At 35.6% G+C, this 27,116-nt stretch overlaps 1 protein-coding gene across 9 annotated transcripts in view; it reads right to left on the bottom strand.

The window, feature by feature from the left end:
* Positions 1-27,116, bottom strand: part of STXBP5L (syntaxin binding protein 5 like) — a 189,269-nt gene that overhangs the window by 108,791 nt on the left and 53,362 nt on the right. For all 9 annotated transcript variants that reach the window (XM_039717752.1, XM_039717751.1, XM_039717758.1 and 6 more), the window contains exons 3-4: positions 11,250-11,331; positions 9,152-9,252 (exon numbers count right to left, since the gene is read on the bottom strand). In XM_039717752.1, coding sequence (XP_039573686.1) covers positions 9,152-9,252; positions 11,250-11,331 — 183 coding nt within the window. The remainder of the gene's footprint in view (positions 1-9,151; positions 9,253-11,249; positions 11,332-27,116) is intronic.

Here is a 27,116-nt window from a genome sequence, read left to right as displayed (position 1 = left end):
TGGGTCCTTGCTCGAAGCTGACATGTGTCTGGGCAGGAAAGAGGTGGTGTGGTTTCCAAGAACCAAATTACTTACTGCAACTGAATGGGTGCATGTTCTTCACTGCTCTAAGATATGACTGGAAATCTAATATAACAAAGGTCAAAGGAAAGACCCGAACAGAACTCTGAAAGATGTCTCAAAACTCTAATTTGAAAACTTCCAAATAGAAAACCATGTAATTCCCATATCTACGTTATAACTGTAACAAGAAAATTCTGATTGATAGTGTAGACTGTTTATGCTGCCTGAACTTGCACACATTTTAAAATACTTTTTTTTTTCTTGTTGTGTAATATGATGCATTTTTGTATTACAGTATTGGGCCTCTAATTTGTTATGACTGAAACCATGAAACAGCTGTTCAATGCATAGTTTTGAGTATATATTTTAAATTTTGCTATCCAAACCTGGCCTCAGAACAATTTGGCAACATAGCTGCTATGTGAAAACATAACATGTTACCCTGTGTTTTCTCAAAAAAGCACAAATCTACTGACAAAAATGCTTTGTTTTTTACAAAGCATTAGAAACAACCAGCATGCTATCATTATATGATGTAAGGTTTATCAGCATATAGCAACCTTATGTGTCTTGCTAAGGAATCTTTTCCAGGAGGAAGAAACCCAGACAAACAATCACGTGGCCACGTGACAAAAAACAAATTTAAATAAACCAGGACATGTTTTTCTTCTCTATTGAAGGAAAAACAAAACCTCACAATGACTTTTTTTTAAAAATGGAATTTTGAACAGATGTTTTCTTTCTCAGAGAAGTAATAGGAGCTACAGAGAGTCCCAAAGAAAGATGTAGATTGGAAACGTGGGGTTTGTCAGGTAAGAGGGCCCTGTGCTGCTGTTAAGTCCTCAGGTAATTGTGCCAGCTACACGTTTTTCTCCAGCAACTTTATGGGCCATGATGGTTTCATGTTTGCACATGTTAAGTGATTGGTTGTAAGTCATCTTTCAGGGGTTTTTTGCCCTTCTGCTATCAAAGACACCTGCTAGCTCAAAGTGTAATTCACATGTAGCATATTAGGCATTTTGCCCTCAGAGAAGTTGTTTCACAAACACATATAAAAGCAGATACTGGGGCATAATTCATTTAAGGAGTTTTTAAACTGAAATGAAACTGATGATAATAATACTGGCAGAATCCTGATGGACTAAAAGTTACTTTGGGGGAAGACTGTAAAAGCCACCATTTAGAAAGAACAGAGATTCTTAAATTCAAGTTTGGATCTGGATATAAACAGAGATCCTTCTAATGTTCTAGAATGAAAAATATGACCAGGACTTCTGTGATCTTTGTTTAGAGTGACATTTACATTCATGTAATTGAAGCATAAAGAAACCAAACTGGTTTCAGAATAGCCATCTTAAGCACTTGCAGAACTTTTTCTGCAGTGGCACCAACTCTCAGATTGCATTACAAATCCCACCCAAAATGGTAAACATAAAAAACTAAACCTGATAAAATTAAGCCATGTTGTTATCTCTGATGTTCTGATTATAATGTTATTACTACTTGTTCACCTATACTTAAAAATACACACCAACCAAGGTTTGGAGTCCTTCAAAATGTTTTGTCTATCAAAAGGAAAAAATTTGAAAGTTATAGTGAAATATGGAAGGTAGGTTCACCAAAGGTAGGCTATTCCAGAATATTCCAATTATAGGAAATACAGCATATGTCAATATGCTCAATATGGCACTTATAAAAAACATCACTATAAATGCCTATTTTACACCTGGTTTTAGTGCCAAAGGGATTTTTTTACTGGATATTTGAGAGATTCTCAAGAATTAGTTTTACAGCTTTGTAATTTCACAAGCGATCTTGGTACTAATACGAATGAAACGTCTGAGGGACACAATATCACAGAGAAAGGACAATCTGCATGAGTAAAGTACAAGAAATTGAATTAAATTTAAAATGCAAAGGGCACAGCCTCAAACTTCAAAGAACTTCCACTTTAGGGTTAGAGCTCTTGATACAGAATTGATGAAAAAAGAGAATTTCAATTTTGCTTGTCTTGCTTTGCTTCCACTATTAAAGGCTTGCACTGAAAAGCAGCACATTCCCTGCCAGCTAGATATACATCAGGGAAGAAGTGTAATGGGTGTATTAGTCAATCACAGCAAGACCACAAACACTGGTAAGATGAAGCCACATGAAAGGAAGATGCCATTTTTGCATGCATCAATAAACATATTCCTGCAGAGATTACAAATGAAAATGGTATTGTCAATGGCCACAGCACAGATGGGACCCTATCTAGAGTGTGTTTCCTTGATGAATCATCAGCTCAGAGAGAACTGATATGAGGAAAAAGGCCCAAAGAAAAGTAATGAAGACAAAAAACTTACATAGGAAAACACAGAATCTTGATTTTTGTAGTGAAATAAAAAAACAAACCAACATGGAACAATTTTCCTGCAGAGCAAACAGTGGATTTCAGCTCGAGTAGTTAAATACCAGTGTAAGGCCCTGGCTGGGGGACTGCTGGATGTGGAGGAGTTGGTTGATTTATTTTTATAACCAAGACAGCCTTCATTTCAGCTGGGTTGCATGACACTTTCCAGGATAAGCTTATGGCTCTCATTGATTTTACACATCAAGTGCACTACAAAATTTTCCATAACATGATATAACATGTGAAAAAAGATTGGGGTTTTTTTGTTTGATTTGTTGGTTTTTGTTGTTGTTGGGGTTTTTTTTTTTCACTTTTTTGTGGTTTTGTTTGTTTGTTTGGTTTTTAGATTTCTTTTATTTGCCTGTTTGTTTTGTGGGGTTTTTTTAAACAGAGAAGCAGAGGCATGTGGTAAATAAATACATTAATAAGATTTGGGTCAGTCTCACTGAATAATCTTTCCAGCCTTTTGTCTTTCAGGAATCTTTTCAAGCTCAAGAATTGCATGAAAAAACATTGGGTTTTAAACCCTTGAGCACCATTCCTTCAAAATTGACAAATGCTGATGCAAGACCATACTACTCATATAAAACCAACCAACCAACCAACCAACCAACAACTACTAAAACCAACCACAACAACAAAAAAACCCAAACAAAAACCCCCAGAAGAATGTTTTGTAAAATCTTCATAAAAATGTGGAAGTGAATGCAATCGCATGGCTTCTTTTGGTTTCCTCATTTTTTTCCATCATCAATCTGAGAAAATTTACATCCTTTCCAGAAACTGGCATGTTTTTATGATGAAATATTGCTTTATATTTGGATTCTATGGTTCTTTGCAATAGTTGAGTGCTAGACCACACCATGTAATCAGAATCTGTTTTGTTATATAGCATGACCGTGCAACTGTACAGAGCCTTGCTTGATGACAACCTAATTTTAAAGTACATAAACAGAGTCTGCAGCTATACACTATTAACCAGGAGGTTCATTTATAAGCAGGCAAGCTATCACTGGAAACCAGTTTCTTGAACAGGCGGTGAGACAGAGAATCTGCTTTAACTAACCCACAAGTTCCCTAATACAAATGAACACACACAGGTACTGCTGTGACTGCACAGCCAGTCACCAGTATTCACTCAATAGCCTCTTGCTGTCATTTTGATGAGGTTTATCTGCAAAGGAGAGAGAAAGTATTTAAAATGATCTTAACACAGGGCACGAAACCCGGCAAAGATACAGTAAGGCAAATAAGATTCTTACTGTCAGGAAAGAACATAGACTCCAGAAGTTACCTTATTTAAAAACACCCATTTTTTGTTTTGGGTTTGGTTTGTTTTAATTTGTTTCCAAGCATTTGGAGTTATACTCTCAATCACCTTGTTCAAATACTGCAAGATCTCAACTGTAGGAGTCAAATTTCTAACTAATAGTGAGTTGCAGTTAACAGAACTGCTCTAAAAGTCAGCCACTTAAAAGGCTCCTCTTGCTCTGTGCCAGCACACCTTAACACTGAAGAAAGTGTTGAGTCTCAAAGCCAGTTACACAGATTGTGTCGCCTGGTGACTCCCCTCAGAAAGGCACTTGTGCCATTGTCATGGCATTGGTGCAGTGTGCATGCGGATGGATTTGAAGACCCAACACCCTGTGTCACACTGTGCTCATGTGTGCTGCTGTATGTCACTGGCTAAGCTGCTGCAGCACTGTTGGCTCATTTGTCACACACCAGTCAGCAATGGCTGAAAGAAGAAAGAGAGGAGGGCTGTCCCCTGTGTCAGCCAACACACCTGAACCAGCTCAGCTTTGGAATGACAGGAGATGAACTGTGGTCGTAAGTGAAACAAGCGACTGCTGGCTTATAGGACCTGCATTTCACACCACAATACTTGCTGGTGTTCCTACTCCAGATGCACTTATATTAAATAGGAATCTGTAAGCTGTTGTATATTTAAAGCTGTTCTTGCTGAAGTCTGCTCTGATTATATTAAAAATAATGAAGATCTATAATAGTTTCCAGTGGTTTTGCTTAATCCTAATGTTCTTTGCAGCACATAGAGAGTGTCTAGTTCCAGCAGCTTGATGCCAAAAACTGATGCCTTGTGAAGGCTGACCTAAAACAGAGACTAGATGGAGCTAAAGAATACAGTAGGTATTTATTAAGAGGCCTCAAATAGACCCAGCTTGGGCAGCACAACCCAAAATGGCCACAAAATGGACGACAGGTCCCAGGTTCTCACACTTTTATAAGTTTTGGTCCATTAGCATATTGGAACTAATTGTCCAATTACAGCTTTATCCCATGAAGTCCCATCCTTCTTCTTTTCTCTCTTTGGTCCACAGTCGTTTATGGTCTTGGGCCTGAGATCTGGATCACCTGTCCTTGGTCCCCAACTGGAGAAGGAATTGTTTCGTCTACATATTCTGTGGAGAGAGCTTACTATCCCCTAAGATGAAGCCTAGGCTTGCACACTAAAGCAGAATAGATCCTGAACAATATAAAAGCCAAAACCTGAGGAATCAGCTGAGTTATTTACTTTGCCTAAAATGCCTACTGAAGATCAATCTGGCATCTCCTATGACATCAAGGAAGGAAAAAGAGATACTAACATATGGAAGGTGTCCACAATTTTGACCTTCAGAAACACTGAGGTAATTCTTATAGAATGTTTACAGAGTTTAAAATGTTTTACCTGTCTACCCTATTTGCAAAAGAAACCATAAACCATGTATTATCAACCATATGCTACTGTCAAACATGTCTTTGAGTAACTGTCTTATCATTACAGCTCTTGGTATGGAGCCAAGCACTGAGACACATTGCTTACATTTGTATTTTCTTGAAAGTTCTTAATGCATTGTATTACATTCCAATTATAGCAATAGAAATCTAAGATGATTATTTAATATAAAATAAATATATACTTTTTGGCAAAAATGTACAATTTGCTTAAGTCCAAAAAAGTCCAGAGCATTACACTGTAAAACAGAAAATATCTGTTTGCCATTAAGTCTTTTTAGTCTTCCTTCTACACTTGCTCCAAAGAGACACTTAGTAAAAGAACAGTGAATTATAAATCATTCTTGCTAGTTCTGCATCATCATTGCTTTAACAGTAAGTCAGAATAAGAAAAAACTAAATCTGGAGAAGTTGCAAACTCTGATTTAATGGCTATAAAGGTGCAATTTGTTAGTGAATTATTATTCATAAACCATTCAGTCTTAATACTGAATCTTACCTATTAAATCAAAGACTACTGCCTTTAAGTATTCTTTGCTCTTTTCAATATCCAAAGAAAAGAACAAACATTTAAACATTTTTACTTTTGTGGGAGGGAGAAAGGGGATATATGTATGTATGCACTTGGGGAAGCTTGACTCAAGTAATTGCAGAGACCTATACAGAAACACTGCTAAAGAACAGATTTTAGTCCATTATCCTGAAATCTTAAATGTCAAGAAGCAGAAACAAATTGCAAATTAAGCAGTTCAACTACATGATGACTGATGCATTGTGAGTATTAGCCAAACACTTAAGTAACATTCATCTGTCTAACAGAAACTACCAGCTCTATGGTTCATGCACCATATACCATAAAAACCCATAATAAACTGATTCTACATGAAAGTTAACTAATCAAAGTCAAATAAAACAAGCATTTGGAATTATAAAATCATCTTTGTCATTACAAGCAGATAAAATATTAGAATTGAAATGCATTATATTGCATCACTTGAAGAAAATCTGCCATTTGTTAAAAAACTCAACTAAACCAAACAGTAACAAGGAGACAAACATACTGGATGAATAAAACTAAAATTTTAAAAAATCCTGAAGAGAGACATGCAAATGGAAAAATTTGAAGAGTTCACATGTTCCATTTTCATAGATGAAATACACCTGAACAAATATGCATTTGGCCCCGTGAAAGCTACCTAAATCTAAAATTAAGTTACATTATAAATAATCTTATAAGAACTAGCCTTTGACTTTCCTTATATGGCATATTTCAATACCTTACTATTTTTTGAAGACATGCATCAACATTTTAAACCTATTTTCTGTCAACAAGCATTTCTCTCCATTTAAGAAACATTTAAAAACCAGCTTGTTCACTGGTTCACAAACTTAAGACAAAAAATCTCTATTCAATATGAATCTTGCTTTCTCTTAACCTCTCACTCCCTGCAAGGGGAGAGGGGAGGATGAAAATACAGTATTTTTAAATGTTCCTAGAGTGAGGAAAGCATTACCTTTTGGAAGCCACACCTCTGAACTTCTTGAAGAAAATAAATTCCGATCTTATCACTTTATCAGCTTCTCAAGTTCCCCTTATATCCATTCAGTCACAGATTTCATATAACTAAGGAAACCACTATTTCATTCACTATTTCTCTCACCATTCCATAATTTAGAGCTTCTGTTCTCTAACACCAAAAATATACTCAGAAAGAAATGAGAGTTCTCTTTTAGACTTAGCTCTATTAGGCATATAAACTGTCCAAACTGAGAGGGTTAATTAGAGCTTTAGCCTTACTTTTTTGCTACTTGCCCAGAGGTTTATGTTGAATTTTATATACTAAATGTGTAATTGAGCTTAGAAAATTGAAAGTTAGATGATTTAAAATAAATTTATATGGATGTAAAAAGAAAATATAATAAAAAAGAAGCAATTTCACTTGAAGCCAAGTGCTTGAATAATAATTTTTTAAAAAACCAACCAGAAGCTTAGAGCAGTGCTAGACAACCCTGAGAAGGAATGATGTGCCTACAATGCTATTTCTTCATATTTATGTAAAACTCTTTAAGAATGGACTTACTTCTTTGACAATATTATATTGCAGGATATTTGCCTCAGAGACTCTGATGTCCTAGTAAAGTTATTTAAATGGCATCAATTGTTAGTTACACAAAATATACATTAAAGAACTAACAGTGTTTTTTTTGTTCACAGCTTACTAGATTTTGATAAAAGACAGTATAGTTAGCTATGCATTTGTTACAATAATTTACATTCTCAGATCCTACGTGCACCTCATTCAAAAATGTCACCACAGCTTACTAGATTTTGATAAAAGACAGTATAGTTAGCTATGCATTTGTTACAAGTAACTTACATTCTCAGATCCTACTTGCACCTCATTCAAAAATGTCATTAGAGAAAATTTGGTTTTAAGCAAATTTTCCAGTATTCTAGGCAACTTGCTTGCAAATATTTTGCTCAATGTTTTAGGGTGCCAGACAAAAAAGAAAATTAGGCAAGTGTGATGACAAATGTTTTGCTCTTAGCAAAGCACAAATACGCGTGAGCTTCTCTTAGCAAGAAATGCTGATAAAGTATTGACCAAGATAACAGATTAATATCTCTAAAGAGAAGGCAGAGATGAACAGAGGCTGCATTCTTATAAGCAATGATTTGTTAGGTTGTGTGCCAGATTGCTGGCTGAGAGAGCTCGACCAAGATGTACTGGAATAATTTCTATGATATTTTGATTTATCAATGACAAATTGTTCTCATCACTACCTGATGAGAATAACAAGATTCAAACATTTCACCATATGTAAAAGAATAATTTAATGTCCAGAAGCAGCTAGAAATGCACGCCTAATTTTTCATTTTCATCTTCCCTCACACAGTCCCAAAACACTTGATACACTTTTGCTATAGGCTATAAACTCGTTGGAATCAGGCTGTATATTTCCTTCCCACTACAAATCATGCACCTCAGAGACATTTTAGTGCAAATATGATTTGTATCTGGATAATAAACAAGAAAGAAAAATGTATTTCCATAATAATTTTCAGACTTGCTGCAGCTAAAGATTTGATGAGTCTGCTCACTTCACAGCTCTAGTGAAGTAGTGGGATCTTTTCCCACTGCACAAGCAAATATATAAATATAAAAAAAAGTTGCTGCACCTTAATAAACACTGAATGAACATGCTAAAAGAATGAAAATATGAGTTAAATTTCCAGTTAAAAACAAATGCTGCATTTATGCACTGAATCTTGATCTCCTGACTACTGCTCTAATTCCTTAAGAGAAACTTAGAACTTTTTCTCACTATTAATAGATGTGCAGCACTGAAGTTCCCTAACATCATATCAGGTTTTACTTGGGTGACTACATTCAGATTGAAGTGCTCAGCTCCTGTTTGAGTTTAAAAATGACAACCACTCATTTAATCTATATTCAGTAGGGATTCCTACAATTAGGTACTGATAAAGTAAAATTAAGAAAAACGCTCTGATTCAGTTTACACTCACCAGAGTTTCCCAAATTCACAATCTATTTCTATTAAACTTCCAGTATTTTACAAAAATAAAATTATTTCAAGGTAAAGAAAATAATTATTACCCTCATACAGCCAGCTGAAGTACTCTGTGTATTACTGAACAACAGTTCAGCCAAAAGTGAGTGCTTGTATCCAGCCTGAAGAAAAAACTAATTACTGTTCACAGCAATTCATGCAAATAGAATTAAAATGAAGAACATTTTGGCAAAAAAGAAGACCAAGATTTTCTAGTTCCGAGAAAGTTGCAAAAAGAGAAAATGAAGTTTTTGTTCCATAGAAACAAACCTGAAAGAAAAATATTCAAGGCAAAACTATATCCACCTGTAGAAAGGCAAAATGTATTATAAGAAATCCAGAAGTGTTATTTTTGTAATGAGATCTCTACTTTGTGTCCTATCTTACCTTTCTCTGTTAAATTTCAGAGAATGTAGAATAGCTGGTCGTTTCTGTCGGAGGTTCCACAAATGAAGTGCATCATCTGCACATGCACTGACCAAAGCACCCTAGAGCAGACATAAAATACAGCAACACGTTATTTTTCTGCAGGCTCTGTGTTATTCTTACGTGCTACTCGCTGTTTAAGACCTGTCTGTAAAACTGACAGTTTATGAAAAATCATTCCTTTCTTATACGACAAAAATAATCTACCACAAATAATACAATTCAATCTGGCAAATGTAAACATTTTAAATTAGTACAAGATCAGACAAAGTTAAACTAAATCTTAAAGTTTTGTACCAAGGTTACACAAGTCAAATCTCAAGTCTTTCCACATAAGCAGAAAGATTAACAAAATGGAGAAGAGACAACATTTACTTTAAAAATGAGTGTGAAAGATATAACCGAAGGGTAAAGGGATTAGTGTATGCTCAGGCACATATGTGACAGTAGCTTAGTAGTCATATCAAGGTAAAATGAAAATTCAAAACTAGAACTGTGAGAAGAGGATGCAGATAAGAAAGTAGGGACAGGCAGCAAGAGGACAGGATTTAGGAAGCATTAAGAGATGTAGACAGAAGGATAGAGTCTTTATCACAGATCAGAAATACTCTGAAGACTGGTTCTGCACGTGGTGTCCCAAAAATGGTCACCTTTCAAAACCCATGCCTCTATCTGACTGAGAAATTTGGAGTGAACTTTTAACTGCCTTTCTCCTCACCACAGAACACTGATGAATGTGAAAATTACCTGCAGGGGAAGCTCCCTACTGCTCCTGCAGTGGTTTGCCACACTTACACCTCAGATCAGGCCAGGCACAGATCTGCCCTTGTGTATGACCATCGCAGATTGCCCAAAAACAAGGTGATGCTTTATACTGAGATAGGGCAAGCATGCAACTGGAAAGATTACTTCCTACAACCTATGACTGACTGATAAACTTCTCTAATCCTAGCAAATGTTCTTTTCAACATTGATCCATGCAAATAAAATATAAGGAGGTGAGACTTCCCTATACAGTGAATCCATACAGCCTCCATAGGAGACTTCTCTAATACAGTGTAATCCATGCTTTAATTCTATCTCCCAGAGTCAGAAAGACTGTCCACCGCTGAAATCAAATTAATCCTACGTTTTTGGGGGTTTGCTGGTCACCCAATGAAAAGAAAGAATATTGATTCAAACTTTGTCCTTCCTGTTCTCATCCCTGCACTCCTCTTAAGAATTTCACTGGACTGTTTTACTGAACTCCCTCCTCAGTGTCCGTGGTTCAGTTACTTTCTCCAAATAGGTATAGGAAAAAATGAAATATTTTTCAGGTTTAAAGAACTCATAAAACTAAAACTCCTCCTGAGAAGTTCTAAAATCTCCCCATTTACAAAGAGGACCTGCAATTGTCAAAAGTGTTTTCTTATGTCATGGGAGAAAATTAATCAAAACTGAGCTAAGATTTGGCCAACTTCTAAAGTTCTCAAAAAAACCTCTCTGATTTGTACTCACCAGAAAGTCTTCTTGCCTATTTCTATCTTCAGAACCTTCTGCAAAGAGCAAGCTATAATCTGGCATTGTTTCTTCATGTTATCTAAATTTGATTTTGACAAACCATTTACAAAGACTGAGCATGATGTTTTGACTGATGATCCTGCAATTGCTTTTCATTGCTTTACGTAATAGCATATCCCCAACTATTGAGTTTTCAGCCAATAACCATCAATATATTTTGATAGAAAGATTTAGCTCATTTATTAATTTCTATTTGAACCAGAACTGTGCAGCATATTTAGCAACTTAATGGATTTTACATCATTTTACACACATTCATGTATTGATTGCCTTTTGTTCAGTACTTTAAACTGATGTATAGGAAGGCAATACTTTTCACTGAGTGCAGTCCCATAAATATTCTTCTAAAAGGCTGTATGTTGAAAGTCCTCTGGATGTACACCACTTATTTGTTGGCACAATTTGTCAATGGGAGAAGTTATATCACTCAATTACAATAACATGAATTGACTTATTCAACTAAATTTATACAGAAGAATCTGAGTAAATATGTCCTTACCTCATTGATTAAGAACTGGAGCTGCAGGACTGCAGCACCGCTTTCATGTTGGCAGTAGCAATCAACACCAGGTCTGCCCAATCTGTTGTCATCAAAGTCAAGGATTCTAACATTCCTGTTATCACCAGAAGTAAAGAAGGAAAGAAAGAACTACCAATTAAACTCTAATTAACCTTTAATTAACCTCAATTCTTCTTGCTTTCTGTAAAACAAAAGAATTCATGCTGACATTCCACTATTCTAATTAAAGTACCAACATCAGCAGCCTGAAACACATGCAGTTGTGAGTGATCTGTTCTACCCTATTTTTTTTCCTGAGAAACAAAGTACATGAATTAACATATACATTTAGCAGGATGCATCTTAAATTTATTTTTATACATTATTGGTTTATATAACACATGAACATACCAAATTTTTGTACTTATCAAGACTAGACATATAATGAATGTAGTTTTTTATCTGTTCTCTTCAGGTCTTTTTCTGTGCATGCTAAATTGTCATCTCCATAACTTAGAGGATGATGGTCTTTCTTATCTGAGTCAGAGACTTCAGCAAGAAACTGTTGTTCCACAAAATTACTGACGATCAAAAATAATGCAAAAGGAGAAATATTAAATATATCATTAGCAGCCATATTGTGTAAAACATATGAAACACCACATATTAAAAATATCAGGATTATTATTAGAAACAATATTTTACAACATAGAGCTTGAGCCACTTGTAATATACAATATTATTAACATATTGTAAAACCTTGACCAAAAAAAGCCAACTGTCCACTTATTTTAGCTGCAGGTAAACGTCAAAATCTTTACTTCCCTTTTCACAGGAGAAAGATGTACAGTAAACCATTCTAATAGTGGCCTCCAGAAAGTATAATCCATTAATTAGCAAATTTGAGGTTTAGAAGCTCCAAGTATGAAGCAATTGCTCTTCCAACTGTTAAACAAGCAGCTTGATGGACACCACTTACCTTGAGACCTGAACTCTACTCTTGATTTTGTCAACTGGTCTAGTGGATAACCTCTGGGAAAGAAGTATTTTTTCTTACCTGAGCCTTCATTTCTCTGTTTGTAAGATGGAGATAGAGTTTTATAAAACTGATGTTTATAAGTGAAAAATTGTATATAAAACAGCATAACTACATTACAGAACACCAAAGCAGAGAAAAAGAAATAACTCCATTTGCTGCTTGCTCCCAAGCTGTAGTCATGGACACAATCATATCTGATAAAATAATAAAAACCTGCATCTTTTAAACAACCTATTCAAAATGGACAATAAAGATGTACTGTAGTCTATGGCATTTTCTAAGTGTTGATGGTAATCCTCTGGTCCATTCTGAATGACTGTTCTGTGGCACTCTTTTCTAACATTTAACAACCACTTGTAGTGTGAGACAAAGTACCAAAACCAACCAAGCAAGCCACCAACTCACCTGGGATTTCAAGCTAACTGAAACTTTTAAGAGATAAGTGTTTTCCTTTTAACCTGAGTTTAATACTCAGTACAAATACATGGCATTAATTAATGATTGTCCTTAATGAAAATTACAGCTGCATTGCCCTGATTAAGTGTCTGTCACCCTTCAGCATCAGTTCAGTATCACACTAAGTCAGTTTTCTAGGAAACATCCTAACAAAGTAGATGATTTCACTCAGCATATCCCAAACAAACAAAGCACTCTCCAAAAAATTCACATTTATATGCATCAGTGTTCACCCTGAAAAACAAATTACTAAAGTACTCACAAATTACTAAAATAAGAGAGAAATTGTGCTGTCTGCTTTATTCTGGCCAGTTGCCCTGAAGTGAGAACTGATGCTTAAATTGCAGCATTAGCACTGACTGCTGGTGGTTTTCAAACATTCTGGGAGCTGCAGTGAGGTCCTTCCAGCAGAAGGAGCTGAAGAGATATGATGACTTGGCACATGTTCTTGGCACTTGAGGCCATCTTCTGCAAATTCTGTGTTTTGCTGCCAAGCATGGAGAAGTACAACCTTACCTCATCAAATGTTTTCATAGCAGGGTATTACAACAGGACACACAGCAGAAGTACCTACAGTTCAGGCTTTGGACTGACTTTATTCTTTTTACTTTTGCTTCTTCATTAAATGATGACTGCTATCAGGGAGAATGGAGTATCTCTGAGGATATTAAAAGGGGGGACCAATACATCTAAATACTGCAAAGTAGACATCATGGGTTTCAAGAATAAAAGCTAGTCACTATCTTCTCTCTTATCAGTATGTTGGATCTCCCAGGGGCCTTTAAAGCCATGCCAGATTATCCTAATTTATACATAAAAGGGAAAAAGATGAAAACTAAGTCTGGATGTCTTTTGGCATCTAGAGCGAAACAAGTAGAATTAGAACTATGTGCACCAAGCAGTGAAAGTATGACACTAATAACATTCTAAAAGAAAAGTGTTCTTTCTGAAAACGACACTTAATCCCGGTTTTAAGACCTGTGAGAGTGAAGTGGGATTTTTTGCTCTTCATTCACTTGTATGCAACATCTTTTCAATGAGTATTTCAACATCCTGATATTCCAAAGCTTATAATTACTTGGGAAAAAATCAGTTGCTAAGATGACTAATTTTAAATACTTGGATTCATCTTCCAAGATGCAGACTTCCATGACAGCATAATACATTAGTAACCAAGTATTTACACTCTCACATCCTGGAAATTAAACTTGTCAGTGAATGATTACATTCATGATGAGAGGTAACAATGACCAAATCTTTTCATAACATGATCTATGACCACTTTCCACAGCACCCCACAGCTTTTTTATTCCATGACTCATTTTTACTATGTGATACACACAGATCTGATGTGTCTCACTCTTCTCAGAGGTTAGTACTAATGGAATCCAAAGACTTGCAAGTCCTTGGTGTTCACTGAGAACCAAAAGCACAGATACTTCAGAACTGAATCATGAAGTTGAGGCCAGTGTCACTTGCAGCAGGTATTTAACTTCTTAGGATCAGAAGGAGATGAGGTAAGACATGCTTTCCTTCATTAAGACAGTGACTCTTTAGCAGTGTGAGATTAAATCTTTTAGCAATAACAAGGACTGCAGTGTGATTCATTCCTCTTTGCAGGGGCAGGGAAGTGAAGATACAGTGTCATAAAGAATCTCCTTCCAAGGCAGATAGCGGATATCTCAAGTAAGAAGTCCTAAATCACATATGGCACCTTTTTCAAAACCAAAACTCTTCCATAGAAGAAAATGACACCAAGCTATGTAAATAAGCAGCTATTAATTTTTTTGGGTACTCAACTAACTTTTTCCATGACTAAGAAAAATCTGTGCACAGAAATGAACATTAGAGCAGAAACTACGGTCTGACATCTACTATTTTATTAAAATGATACATACAGAAATGGGAAATCTCCATTTACAGCCTTTCCTTTAAAACATTTGAGAATTGTGGGGTACTGCAAAAGTAGCATTGCTGCTCTGAGTCCTTGTCATCTGATCTGCACTGACTGGTACATGTTTGAGTAGGACTATGCAGCACCCTAAGAGCAGATGCTTGTGGGCTGGTGTTACTCCATTACATAAACCAACTTCAGAATTGACTTGGGGTGTAACTTGAATATAGGACAGCTTTTTCTTGCAGAAGACTTATATTCCACTGAATTGAGTGATTTATCAGTTTAAAAAGCACCAATGGATTTATCTAAATAGTCAAGTACTAGAATGATCAAAGAATTCAACCACACCACTGACCACCTAAACCAGCCAGAAGGTTTGTCAGTTGTGTCTGTGTCATGGGGCAGATCTTGTCAAAAGACAACAATTATGGAAACAGCACCTTTAGCACCTAGATTTGCAGGTCTGAACATAGCTATTTTCAGTTCCTGGAATATATATTTTTACAGTTCCCTCATGAAGTTTCGCCATATCTCAAGCACATTAATTTTCTACTAAGGACAGTGCATATTCTGGTACAAATAAATGCCACAGTCCTAAGTCCTAAATAAATGCCTAAGTCCTGAGTACAAAACTGGAGTTCTAACTGATTTTTTCTCTCTTTACATGAACCATTTTATATTTTGATTTCTGAAGTGTATTGCTCCAGTGTTTTGTTATCCTCACTATTAAGAATGTCATGCTATATGTGGAATCAATACATTAGCTTCAGTTTCAAGCTTTTGCATCTCATTACATCTTTTTATGCTAAATTAAATACCTTCATATTAGCAGAAATTTCCTGCTTTGAAAGCTGTATTTTATCGATCTTCTCCATAAATAAAAGCAAAAACTCCGAGCTCCTTTATTTTCATGTCACCAGCTATTTTCTTAGCTTTGAATAGTTCCTGTCTGTTTTCATACATAGTCTAGAATGTGTACTCAGCTTCTTTCAAGTCTCAAAACCAAAGCCACACACATCATTTTGGTAATGGTTTCTTTAATACAATGTAAAAACATAGACAGCATTTTGTAATTTCTTGTGTTCAATATAGTTTTTTAATGCATGTGTGTACCACATTTATTACAATAATAGGGAAATCATATTGGTTTTGTTTTTTGAGACTTCCCCATTACTCTTCAAAAAATAAGCACTCCCTAAGAAGCTCCATTCTGTCAACTGCTTGTAGCTGAGCCCACTGAATTCCTTACAAAGGACACACAACCTCTTCCTACCTTTATGGCCTTCTATTTGCTGTAGATTCAGCAAATCTGAATCTGAATTTGCTGGGCACTGCTTCATTAAACAATATCTTGGTGGGTTTTGTTTTGAATATAGAAAGATTCAGTTTTACAATGAGCTTCATTATGTCTGGAGTTCATTCAGCTGGTTAAATAAATAGCTCTTTTTTTTTTCCTTTTCACTATGAAAAGGTGAAATACTGCTGCACTTGGCTGCTATCTTAGGATGCTATATGTGGAATCTTTCATAAATGAGAACATTTTTGGCACCAATAAACATGAGATTTTGGTCTACAATGACCTTCATCTTGTTTATTTTTCTTGACATAGATTTCTCTCTTCATGCATACAAATTATGTAAGAGTTAATCTCAGGAACAGTTAAATATTCATTATTATCTGTACTGGCTGAAAATTTTGCTTTTGGCAAATCTTTGATTTCTTGCAGGTTAAAGCATATAGATAGCTTGTATTTAATGGCAACTCTATACACCAGAAGCCATCTTATTTCCCAAATTATATGTAAGCACAAGGAGAATAAGCAAAACTCATAAGGCTACATATTTTCATCTCTTCTGCATAAGACTGCCTTTCAAGGTCTTTGTCATTCTGAGAATTATCTGTTCCAGAAACAGAATACAAATACAGTCAACATGTGACTGAACTCAAACAACCTTAAACCTGAAGTAGTACATTGTGAAAAGCAGTCACTCAGAAGTACTGACTCTAACAATATTTCACAAATAACACAAAATCATAGAATGGCTTGGGTTGGAAGGGACCTTCAAGATTATCTAGTAGGGGGAAGAATTTCATATTCCATTTGTGGAATATGAATAATTTTAAATGTCCTTTTGCGTATTCAGAAACACACATGCACAGAGTGATTAACAGAAACTACCTAGTGCTAAATTCACCTCCAAAGAGAAGTAATTTAGTTATTAGTATGTAAAAGCTCCATATTGCCAGGCATCAACACTGAAGGGTCTGTATTTTGAGGTTGAACTTCATGCAGTAGTAGGAAAAAAATTAAAAGGTTGCATTCAGAGTGGGCTTCCTCTTTTTTTCCAGGTAGTCATAAACCTCAGCAAGTTCACTGACACATACAGATAAAACCAAGAAAGGCAAAAATTAATGAAAACTGGAATCTATGGAAGTGAGTGAAGAGTATAATTAATTATATTCACAGGTGCCAGTGTTTTACAGCCAGTGCAGACACCAGTTCTGTCAAAAGCACAATAAACACAGGAATAGGAGGAATGTATCTGTTTACAAATCCATCAGGTAGAAAGCCGCAGAGAGAATAAGCTGGGACAGAATAATACTCTTGCCCTAATGCACACTGGAGGTTATGGAAAACTAAACAGAGGGGCTGTGTGTTCCAAAGCCAGAAAGTTACTTGAACGTAACCAAGATCCTGAGCAACAACCTGCAGAGATATAGACCAAAAAATTGATAACACAACAGCATTTGATTCAAGTTACTGCCTTTTAAGAGGACTATGCAAATCATACCATTTGCTGCCCATCTGTTTGCAGTTGGCACAGATGGTAGTCTAACACACTCTGTCTTACCAAAGAAACCAAGCAGGTAACCTTAACTCAGCCATTTTGATTTGCTTTTCTTCTCAGCCTTCAGGCATTAATATTTAACACAGTATTTGCTCCGTGTGGGTCTCACACCCAGAACACACATAAAAGATGCAGGTTATCACATGTGCAGTCACTGATGACAAATGCATCCATCTACAATGGTTTCATACTAAACCCAGCTGCATTTAAAACTTAAGCATCAAAGTTGTGTTAGTATTTGTTTTCCCTGGTTTTGTATACTCTGCCACTGGATTTGCTGATAACAGATTTAGAGAAAATGTAAGGAATTTTTATATGTGCTCTTAAAGCAAAAATGAATTACTATATAAACTCTAAACTTAGTATTTTTCATGTTGTTCTTCAACAATTTTTCCAACATTTGTTGAACTTTTAGTGATTAGTAACAGTGATTACAAGGCACAGATTTTCTTCATAGTTGCCAGTTATGAAGAGCAACTGGTGACAACAGAGGATAGAATGAGAAGATCTCATAACCAGTCTCTTATAAAAAGGTCAAAAGACCTGTTGAAGTAAATGTAACTAAAAATAAAAATACATTTTCCCAAATATTAATTCCTCTCAGAGTTGCTATGGAAAAGTTAGATAAGTAAAATAATACATTAAGTCTTCATCCATATAGTGACAGAGCTTGAGATACACATTATCATTTCTCTGTTAAACAGAGACAGCACTGAGCCATTGCTGGAAATCTTAAAAGCTGGAAATCTTAAAAGCTGGAAATCTTAAAATCTTAAAAGACTGCTTGTTTTCCCAAATGCTACTACCAGCCCCAACAACCAGACTAGGAACAAGGTGATGAAGGTCCTATGGCAAATTATGTCGTCTACAGGAGATGGGAGCAAATGAGGAGATAATGTTCCCTCTTACATGAAATCATTCCACTGTTTTGGCTAGTACACACGGCGGAAAGAAGAACTCCATTGTTCAAAAGTGATAGAATAATTAACAGTTGTCGCAATTACTCCTGGCTAATTCTCCGTGCCAGGTACATCACAGCAATGAGTCCCACACAACTCTAGTTCTGTGTTTCATGAGCAATTAAGGAATTTTAAGACTAACACTGCCTTGCACCCTGTTGTGTTACTCCAAAGGCAAAGCAGGAGCAATTAGGAGCACATATATGACTGGTTTTCACAGGAAATTTTGTGCTCTGTCCTGCAATAAGAATGTCCTACATTTTACTCTTATCAGGTGCTAAGACCCTGCCAAAACTGCTTCTATCAACCAATCAATACTGCACTGAAATAGTGAAAAGTTTCTACCAAAAAGGTGAGATAATTCTACACTTCACTGAAAAATTTTGAGCATCTTTATAAGGCATTCAAAAAGTCAATACAAAACAAATGCTTTCTATAAGCAACTTATTTTCTTCAAAGTTAAATTCACAATTACCTGCTAAATAACAACAAGATAATCCCAGAATTACTTTTAAGAAATTTATTCCCTGAAAATCCCCAGACTACTGTCTATCAAGACAGTTAATAGGTTATGAAAGCGAGGTGATTGTCCAATAGTAGATGATGAGCAGAGCTTGTACACTGATTGACATATTTCTTGTCTGAACTCAACCTTACAAATAAAATTAAATAACCATTCTGTTAAATTTTCTGTTCATACTGGAATATGCAGTAAGGAATACTGTGCAAATATCACCCCAAGGCTCTAAAGTAAAAGCACATGGTTTGAGGATGCATTTTTTTGTCTTATTCAGTAATATGTCAGAAAATTTCCATGCATAACATCACAGATCATTTTTGTTAACTGAGAGCTCTAAGTATAATTAGAGAGATATATTATGCAGGGGAATTTTGGTCAGAAAAAATTGCACCAACACACATGTACTAATTGGGAAAGACATTGGGAAAGACAGCGCCTGATCTTGACTCAGAGTTTGGAAGTGGTAAGTGGTGTAGAATTTTGTTTGCTTGAGTGTTTGAACATTTCCACTGTTCCAAGGAATGTGCCCTTTAACATCAATATGCCTATAGAAATAATTTAATTTCAGTGTTTATCCAACCACAAGATAATACAGATGCTGAGGTCATATACCATGTTCTTTTTAGGCAGAGCACTGCTGCCTAAAATATTAAATAATTCCATTACTCCACAGGAAACTGCTCACAGTTTGTTAGTCAGCTGATGAGCAATTCCTTAAATTCATCCACTGCTTCAGCTCTATTATCATCTGTTTAGTATTGGATGATTCCAGGTCTCTGGTACAACACAGAAAATACTTCACATTCCATGTTCTTTTTAGGCAGAGCACTGCTGCCTAAAATATTAAATAATTCCATTACTCCACAGGAAACTGCTCACAGTTTGTTAGTCAGCTGATGAGCAATTCCTTAAATTCATCCACTGCTTCAGCTCTATTATCATCTGTTTAGTATTGGATGATTCCAGGAGGTCTCTGGTACAACACAGAAAGTACTTCACATTCAAAAACTTATTAAAAGGAAGTTCAATATGTTATTAGGAAATAATTTTATTCCTGCCCCAGAAAAACAGACAAATGACATTGCTATAAATTTTATTTAGGCTATATTAATATTCAGCTCTTTGCCAGTCAAGATATTTATTTTGGCTCTTAATAAAAAAAAGATGTTAATCTAGAATTTCATTTGTTAAGCAAGAATGGTCATGTAAAGCACACAGGAACACGTGCTATCAATAAAAGCCAAAACTGACAATGAAGCTATTCAAATTTGAATTACTAAAATTAGAAAAATGTAGGAACTTTATTGAAGTAAATTTAGCATTTGACTAAATTTCAATGAATAATCTGGCAAGTTTTATTCTTAGGTTTAGTTGTATATAATTGACACTATAAATATGCCTATGTTGAAAGGCATTTCAAGTATCAGTCAATGTTAAATAGTTTTATTTTCTACTATCGTAAAACTCATGTCATTTTAAAGAAGATATTTCAGCAATGAGCTACAGGGAAGAGGTGCTTTTTTTTCTAGTGCAAGATACAGGTTAAATGATATCTACATTTATCACTTTTATAACCCTCCTGAGCCACATAATTATTCCATCTGATTTTGAAATTAAGTACAATATAGACCACCATTAATCAGCCCTTCTATTGAATATAAATGAAACAGGTAACAGCAGCTGGCTAAAATGTATTTCAGGAAGTCTTTTTGGTGCAAATGAGTATGAACTACCATTTTGCCACTTTAAACAGACACTTGCAGACAGTGTTATAGAAACTATGCTCATGTTTGATGAACATATCTGTAAGAAGCATTTATGTTCTATTTGAATTAAAATTTATAATCACATTAGTTGACATAGGCTAAAACATGAGGAAAGGTTTGAAAATGTAGTTAGTGAATACTGAATAAGTTCCAAAGAGCATTTTCATTTTAAGAATAGACTGACTACTGCTGGGAATAAAACAGGACCTACCACAAATCTCCCAGGATCCCAGTTTTTCATGCCAATTACTGAAAATCTGCATGTTTCAGTGAAGCAGGACACTGTTTTAGAACTTACCATACTAATACGGCATTATTTCAGAATAACCCAATTCTTGTTGGACAAGAATCAAGAAGGATCAAAACTACTTCCACATTTCCTTGGCAATTCTAATTAAAAAAGACTGAGAGCTCTGCCTCCCTTTGAGGGATTATTCTTTGCAGATTTGGAGAGAATTGAAGCCCTGCTACAGCTGAAGTAGATCCGGCTCCCCCAGGTAACTGACAGCATGATGGTGCTGCTGGGGGTGCTGGCTCCCAAAAAACCCAAATCCCTTTCTACAGCATGACGAGACCTAGCAGAGACTGTAGAGGCTGGATGGTTCTCAGTTCAGTTCTCCCACTGCCATGGTCCTTGGCAAGACCTGCGGGGTTTGTTATCTCACGTCAGGAAGCAGCCTGCAGTAACAGCTGCAGATCCAGCCCAGCACGACAGGACACACCACCAGGGCCCTGCTCTCTGCTCAAGACAATGAGAAAAATGCCTTAAGCTCCATCTCATTTGTGTTTCTGCAGCGTGATGTGAGGCAGGAAGCCTGCAGGGAAACAAACTGGGCCGAGGAAGTAAGATACAGCATAGGGCATCCATTCTGCCTCCAGGAGAAGTCCCTATTAAAATTTTAATTATTAAGACAGGCTTCATCTAGGGAGAGACAGCTCTTGCAGAGCAGTCTATCATACATGTAGGATGAGCAAAAGAGAGAAGGAACCTGGAGCAAAACAGGGAGCAATCCAGCTTCACAGTATACACACATATCATGTGAGCTTCTCCGCACAGTCATTTTCAGCAGTTGGAGATATCACTCATATGGCCATATTGAAGTTTAAGTATTTAAACTGTAGGTAGGACAAGGAAGGGAGACCACCAATTAGTTAAAGCCTTTGACTCTCACTAATGTGAAGGTCAAAACAGAAATATTTGGGAAGCTAAACATGGAGATGTAGTTAGCTTTGATTTTGTGAAACCCTAACAAAATGACTATTCAGCAACATAAAGACTTTATCTAGTCTTTTAATTCCAAAAATGAAAAATGTGACAAAAGTATATAAAGGTCACCTTTGCATGGTTACTGTTCCTGCACTTCTATGTTCCTGATTTGCCTTTTTACTAAAGGAAATTTACTAATCTAAATGGGGGAAAAAAAGTTTTCTTTTTCCAAGCACTGTTCTTCCAAGTTCCGCATTAAAACTATCACCCAAACTAATTTTAAGATAGATAAAAAATAAAAAAAAGGTTGATATGGAGCAACTGGGGAAGAGTGTTATTCATCTCCATTTTACTTCACTGCACATAAACATTACATTTCTTAGGATGTCTGCCTTGGAAAACAGTAGGATCATTCTGAATTTGGAAACTGAACTGGCTATTTTCGGTTATTGCATATTTCCCTGTGACTTAATTTACCAAAACGACCGTGAGTTTTCCAAGCTTGAAAGCTCAAGTCTCAACTTTCCAAATGGATATATATTTATTAAGGGATGCTTTGTGTGACCACAATTTATTTGCTAAATAAGTCCAAAAAAATCAGATTGGAAAAAACAAGTGCATGCACACACACAAAAATACTGGGATGGAGAGAAATGTTAAAAAGAAGGGGGAAATGTGAAGATAACAAGGCAAGAAGGATGTAATTGATTAGTGCTTGCAAAAGGCAGAAAAATGAGATAATTCCTACCAGAAAGTCATAAGGAATGGCAGAGAAACAAAGTTTACTTTCTGACATTCTCCAGACAAAGCGAGGCGAAGGGGGGACACAAAAAAAACCCTACACAACCTCTTGGTTTTCTTCAACAGAGACTTCTGATGTTGTAATTTTGATACTTTGGAAGGATTCAGAATTTTCAAAGAGTAGGTAAACAGATTTAGAGTTTAGGTTTGCCCAAGGAAATGCCAGTATCTGTACAGATAAAGCAGGAGCCGTACAAGGTCTTCTGAGAATACTGATTTATTAGAACAAGCATTGACAAGATATACTCACAGCTACTGACAATGCTTGGAGGCTTTCTTGTCTAAATTTGCTGATGGATTTCTCTTAAATATGAGATATTCTTGCATCCTAATATGTAATAAAAATGTAAGGCCGTAGCTTGGGTAAAGTTACACAGTTTACATGTTTTACACCTTAGCACTCATTTGTAACTCGAAAACTGAACTGATTAGTAAGTAAATGGAAAGAGAAGAAATGCCTGTGAAAGGGACGATGTCAAATTAACCATGTTTAGAGGCAAATATTTATTCTCACTGAGTGTCTGCCCTCCTCTCTGCCAAAGACAGACATCAGAACTTGAAACTGATAGGTACCTACAACAGCTGCTTCCGTGCAACTTAAGCCATCATTATGTAGAACGTGATATTGAATATTTATACATACTTTTCCACAAAAACATGAAAATCTCACTAGAAGTCCTCTGCTGTTGCAGCCCACAGTGAAGCTTTCTTGCCAGGCTTGGCTTTGCCAAGGAGTTAAGCTCTACAAAGTCAAAAGAGGTTAATTCCTAAACTGACTTTTGCTATCCAATTCAGTGTCCCATTTTTCCTGTGGCTTACTTTCAGTTTTGTCTGGTTTCAAGCAATCACTTTTGAGAGGGAGCTCTAGCTCTACCATACCAACAAACATTTCCCACACTGATCTTGCCAGGAATAAGAGAACTGCAAATCCAATACATCAAAGCTTTTTCAGGGACTAAGATCTGCATTTTCCTGATTACTAAGATGGCATTAGTTACTCAATATGATTTCCATGACCCCACAACAAAATTAAAATTTTTTCTTGGCTTTTTTAAAATTAAATAATTTTAAATCCAAGTCACGCAGGCATTTATATTTCCCACAGCCTAGACTAATATTTAGCATTCATATCCATTGCACACTAATCATCAGTCAGATTTATTATTAATGGTACTATAAAATTATAGTGATACTGTCAAATTTAAGTGGTCCCCCTGACATTAACAAAAGAATAGATTCAGTAATATTTATCCAAAAAGCAATTAAAGCATTTGAATTTTTAATCTACCTAATAACTCAACTATATACTTTAGATTTTATACATTTTTGTTTTAAAAATCAGCAACATATGTAAGTCAATACATTAAAGACAGTAAAAAAGGTTGTGTCCTAGTCAAGGAAGATTAAGTTTTGCACTGGTGATCCCACACCATGTTAAAATCGAGGGTTACAAGTGAAAATATTCTTTTCCTTTACTACCTCATGACAGTAAATACTTGTAATTTTCCTTCATTTCTTCTGGATTACATCTCTGCAACAAGGATACAGATAATCTATCCACTGCTCCAGCTACTGCTCTGATTTTATTTCATCTGGAAAGTCCAAGAACTTCTTCTGTTCACTGAATATACACATTACACATAATTTCCCTGCTGTATTTGTTACTCCAGAAATAAAATGTGATAAGAAATTAATTTACAATTCTAAATGTCATATTTCCTTTATTCTGGCTATTCTACCCCATTATTACCATAGTCTCTGGTGTCTGAAAGAGCAAAATAGTTTTTTTGATACTTAGAGATTCGGGGAAAAGGGGGTTTTTTGGTGTTGGTATATTTTGTGGGTTTGGGAAGAGATTGTTTTTAAGTAATACAAGTAATACTCTAAATTTCTTTGAACTTCTAGACATTCATACTTGTGGATGACCCATGCATTATGCATCCTGCTTTACCTAACAGAATTCAGACCAATGACAACAGCTTTAATGCACTCTATTCCAATGTTTTTAAAACCCTGATTCCTGTGACAAACATTATCTTTGGATACAGAATACTCAGATTCTGGCCATATTTCTTCTGTAATTATATCCCCAGGAATACTGTTCTTAGAGAACAATGCAAATTCTGGACCCTGGTTTTAATGGTCTGCTGAAGAGCAAAAATTCTTCAAAGGAAGGAAATAGTGAAAATCAAAGTGGTTGCAATTGTTTACTTAGCAAAGGCCTGGTAGAAAAGCAGGTGGAAAATCATAAATCAGAGCAGCTCCTTCTTTGTTGTAAGCCTTATTTGAATCAAATACCACAAATTCCAAGCTCTGCACTAAGGCACTTTGCATATCAAAGTGCCCTGCATTAATTTAAGTATGTTTTGACATCTTTGCATGACAGATTATGAAACCTGAACCAGATTCATTCTTAATTTTCCAAGACTCTCTCATTTCTTCAGGTGCTGAATCTATTTCAGATCACTGTGTAACACATCATGGTATTCTCAAGGTACAAGAAATCAATTATTGATGGTCTAACCAAAACTCTTACTAGAACATCCTTTCAGAATTAGCCCTCTTCTATTACCAGCACCAATTTTACAAATATACCAGAATTTCTGGATTAGCATTAAAACAAATCATAAGAATAAGAAACCCAGTAGACCAAATATTATAAAAGAAGATTCCTCTGTCTGAAATTAAATTTTTTGAACTAGAATTCTCTGATAGTTAATGGAAAAAAAGCAAATTTTGTTGGTTGTTGGAGCATGAAAATGTCTATTCCAACCTCTTGTATTACCTCAATGAACACAACACTCTTTAATAAAAGCCTGTCTTTCCAGAAAGACAATAAAGTTTAAAATTTCAAGAAATGAAGACCCTATGACTTTCCTTGGTAATTAATTTCAAAGACTAAAACATATATTGCTAAAAATATTAAAGCAATTTGTCAGACTTTAATTTCAAGCCACTAATATATTTCTCTGTTACTTTAGAAAATTGTTTCAGTAGCCATTTTATTCCTATGGAGGGGCACGTAGAAAGCAGCTAAATCATCATTCCCTCTCCTTTTTCATAAACTAAGTCAGACTGAGATCCTCAAGTCTCTCCTTATAACACACTTCTTCCAGCCAAGTAATTTTTGTTTCTCTCCTGTAAATCTATCAAGATTTCTACAGTTGTCTTTTACAGTCACAAAAACAAAAAGACAAGGCAAGCAAAAAAGAAAAAAGTGAAAGTTTCCCTAAAAAGCACTGCATTCTGGTTATTCAGCCCTTACCTAGATTTCACACATTGGTAATTTATATCTCTGCTATAAAATAACTCAATCATCAGTGCAGAATTAAACTAGTAATGTAGCAGTCAACTGTTAAAACTTCAGTACCATTAACACACACTCCTGTTTGTAAGGCAATTAACCAATCCTCTGAATAACCCTCACATTAGGGTACAGAATCATAAATAGAGAAGCATAACATGCAATTACCTCTCCAGAAAATAAGACATGCCTTCTGATTCTTCATGGGAGATAATTTAATTAATTTTCTCTTTATCTAAATTGCTACCTGCTTCATGGGAAGATACTTTGTCTCTGAAGACAAAGCAGTTTATCCATCTCCCAAATATTAATGTCATTAAGTCCTGGGGCATGGAATGTGCCCTATATATGAAAAAGTAAATACAAAAGTAAATATTCCTTGCACCTTCTTTCCTGGTAAAGATTAGTCTGAGCCATGGAGTTGTATGGCAGATAGGAAGTCTAGCTGATGCTACATAGAAATAATGGAGCTTCTGGGATGATTTGGGCTGCCACCTACATCCACACTTGTGCGTTTCCGAACTAGGAAGGCTGCCAGAACAACAATGATCTGTAGCCAGCTGGTATGGCCAGAGTCTTTGTTATGGTGCAGCAGGGAGAGAGAGACTAAGAGATAAATTTTTAGGAGATTTTGGGGACAAAAATCTGTCCAAGCAATGGATTTTTCAGTGTTAATTATTTTGATGTCTCTTCCACCTCTCCCTAGCCCTGGCTTCTAAAACAACACGTTTAAATTGACAATAAAGTCAAGCATTAAGAAGAAGCTAAGGAATGTTTTTTCTCAACTCTAATAGAACCTCTTATTTTGAGGATTTAACTGAATGGAAATAAGAAAGTGATTGTAGTTTAATAATTCCCTTATTTTTCCTGATTACTGAAAAATAAATCGATGAAACACACAACTATTATTTTATCATTAAAAATTGCTTTTTTTTTGTTTCAAAGAAAGCAGCTAAAAATTTTAAAAACAAACATTTTGACTATACTCTAAAAAAAAAAAAAATCACCCAAGCACAACAGTGTAATTTTTCAAGAAGTGAAGCATTAGTTACCAGCAACAACTGTGATC

Source organism: Passer montanus, unplaced genomic scaffold (genome assembly GCF_014805655.1).
Source record: "Passer montanus isolate IOZ18808 unplaced genomic scaffold, ASM1480565v1 scaffold39, whole genome shotgun sequence".
Lineage (NCBI taxonomy): Eukaryota > Metazoa > Chordata > Aves > Passeriformes > Passeridae > Passer > Passer montanus.
Note: the sequence above shows the minus strand (reverse complement) of the source record. Positions and strands in the feature narration are given on the sequence as shown.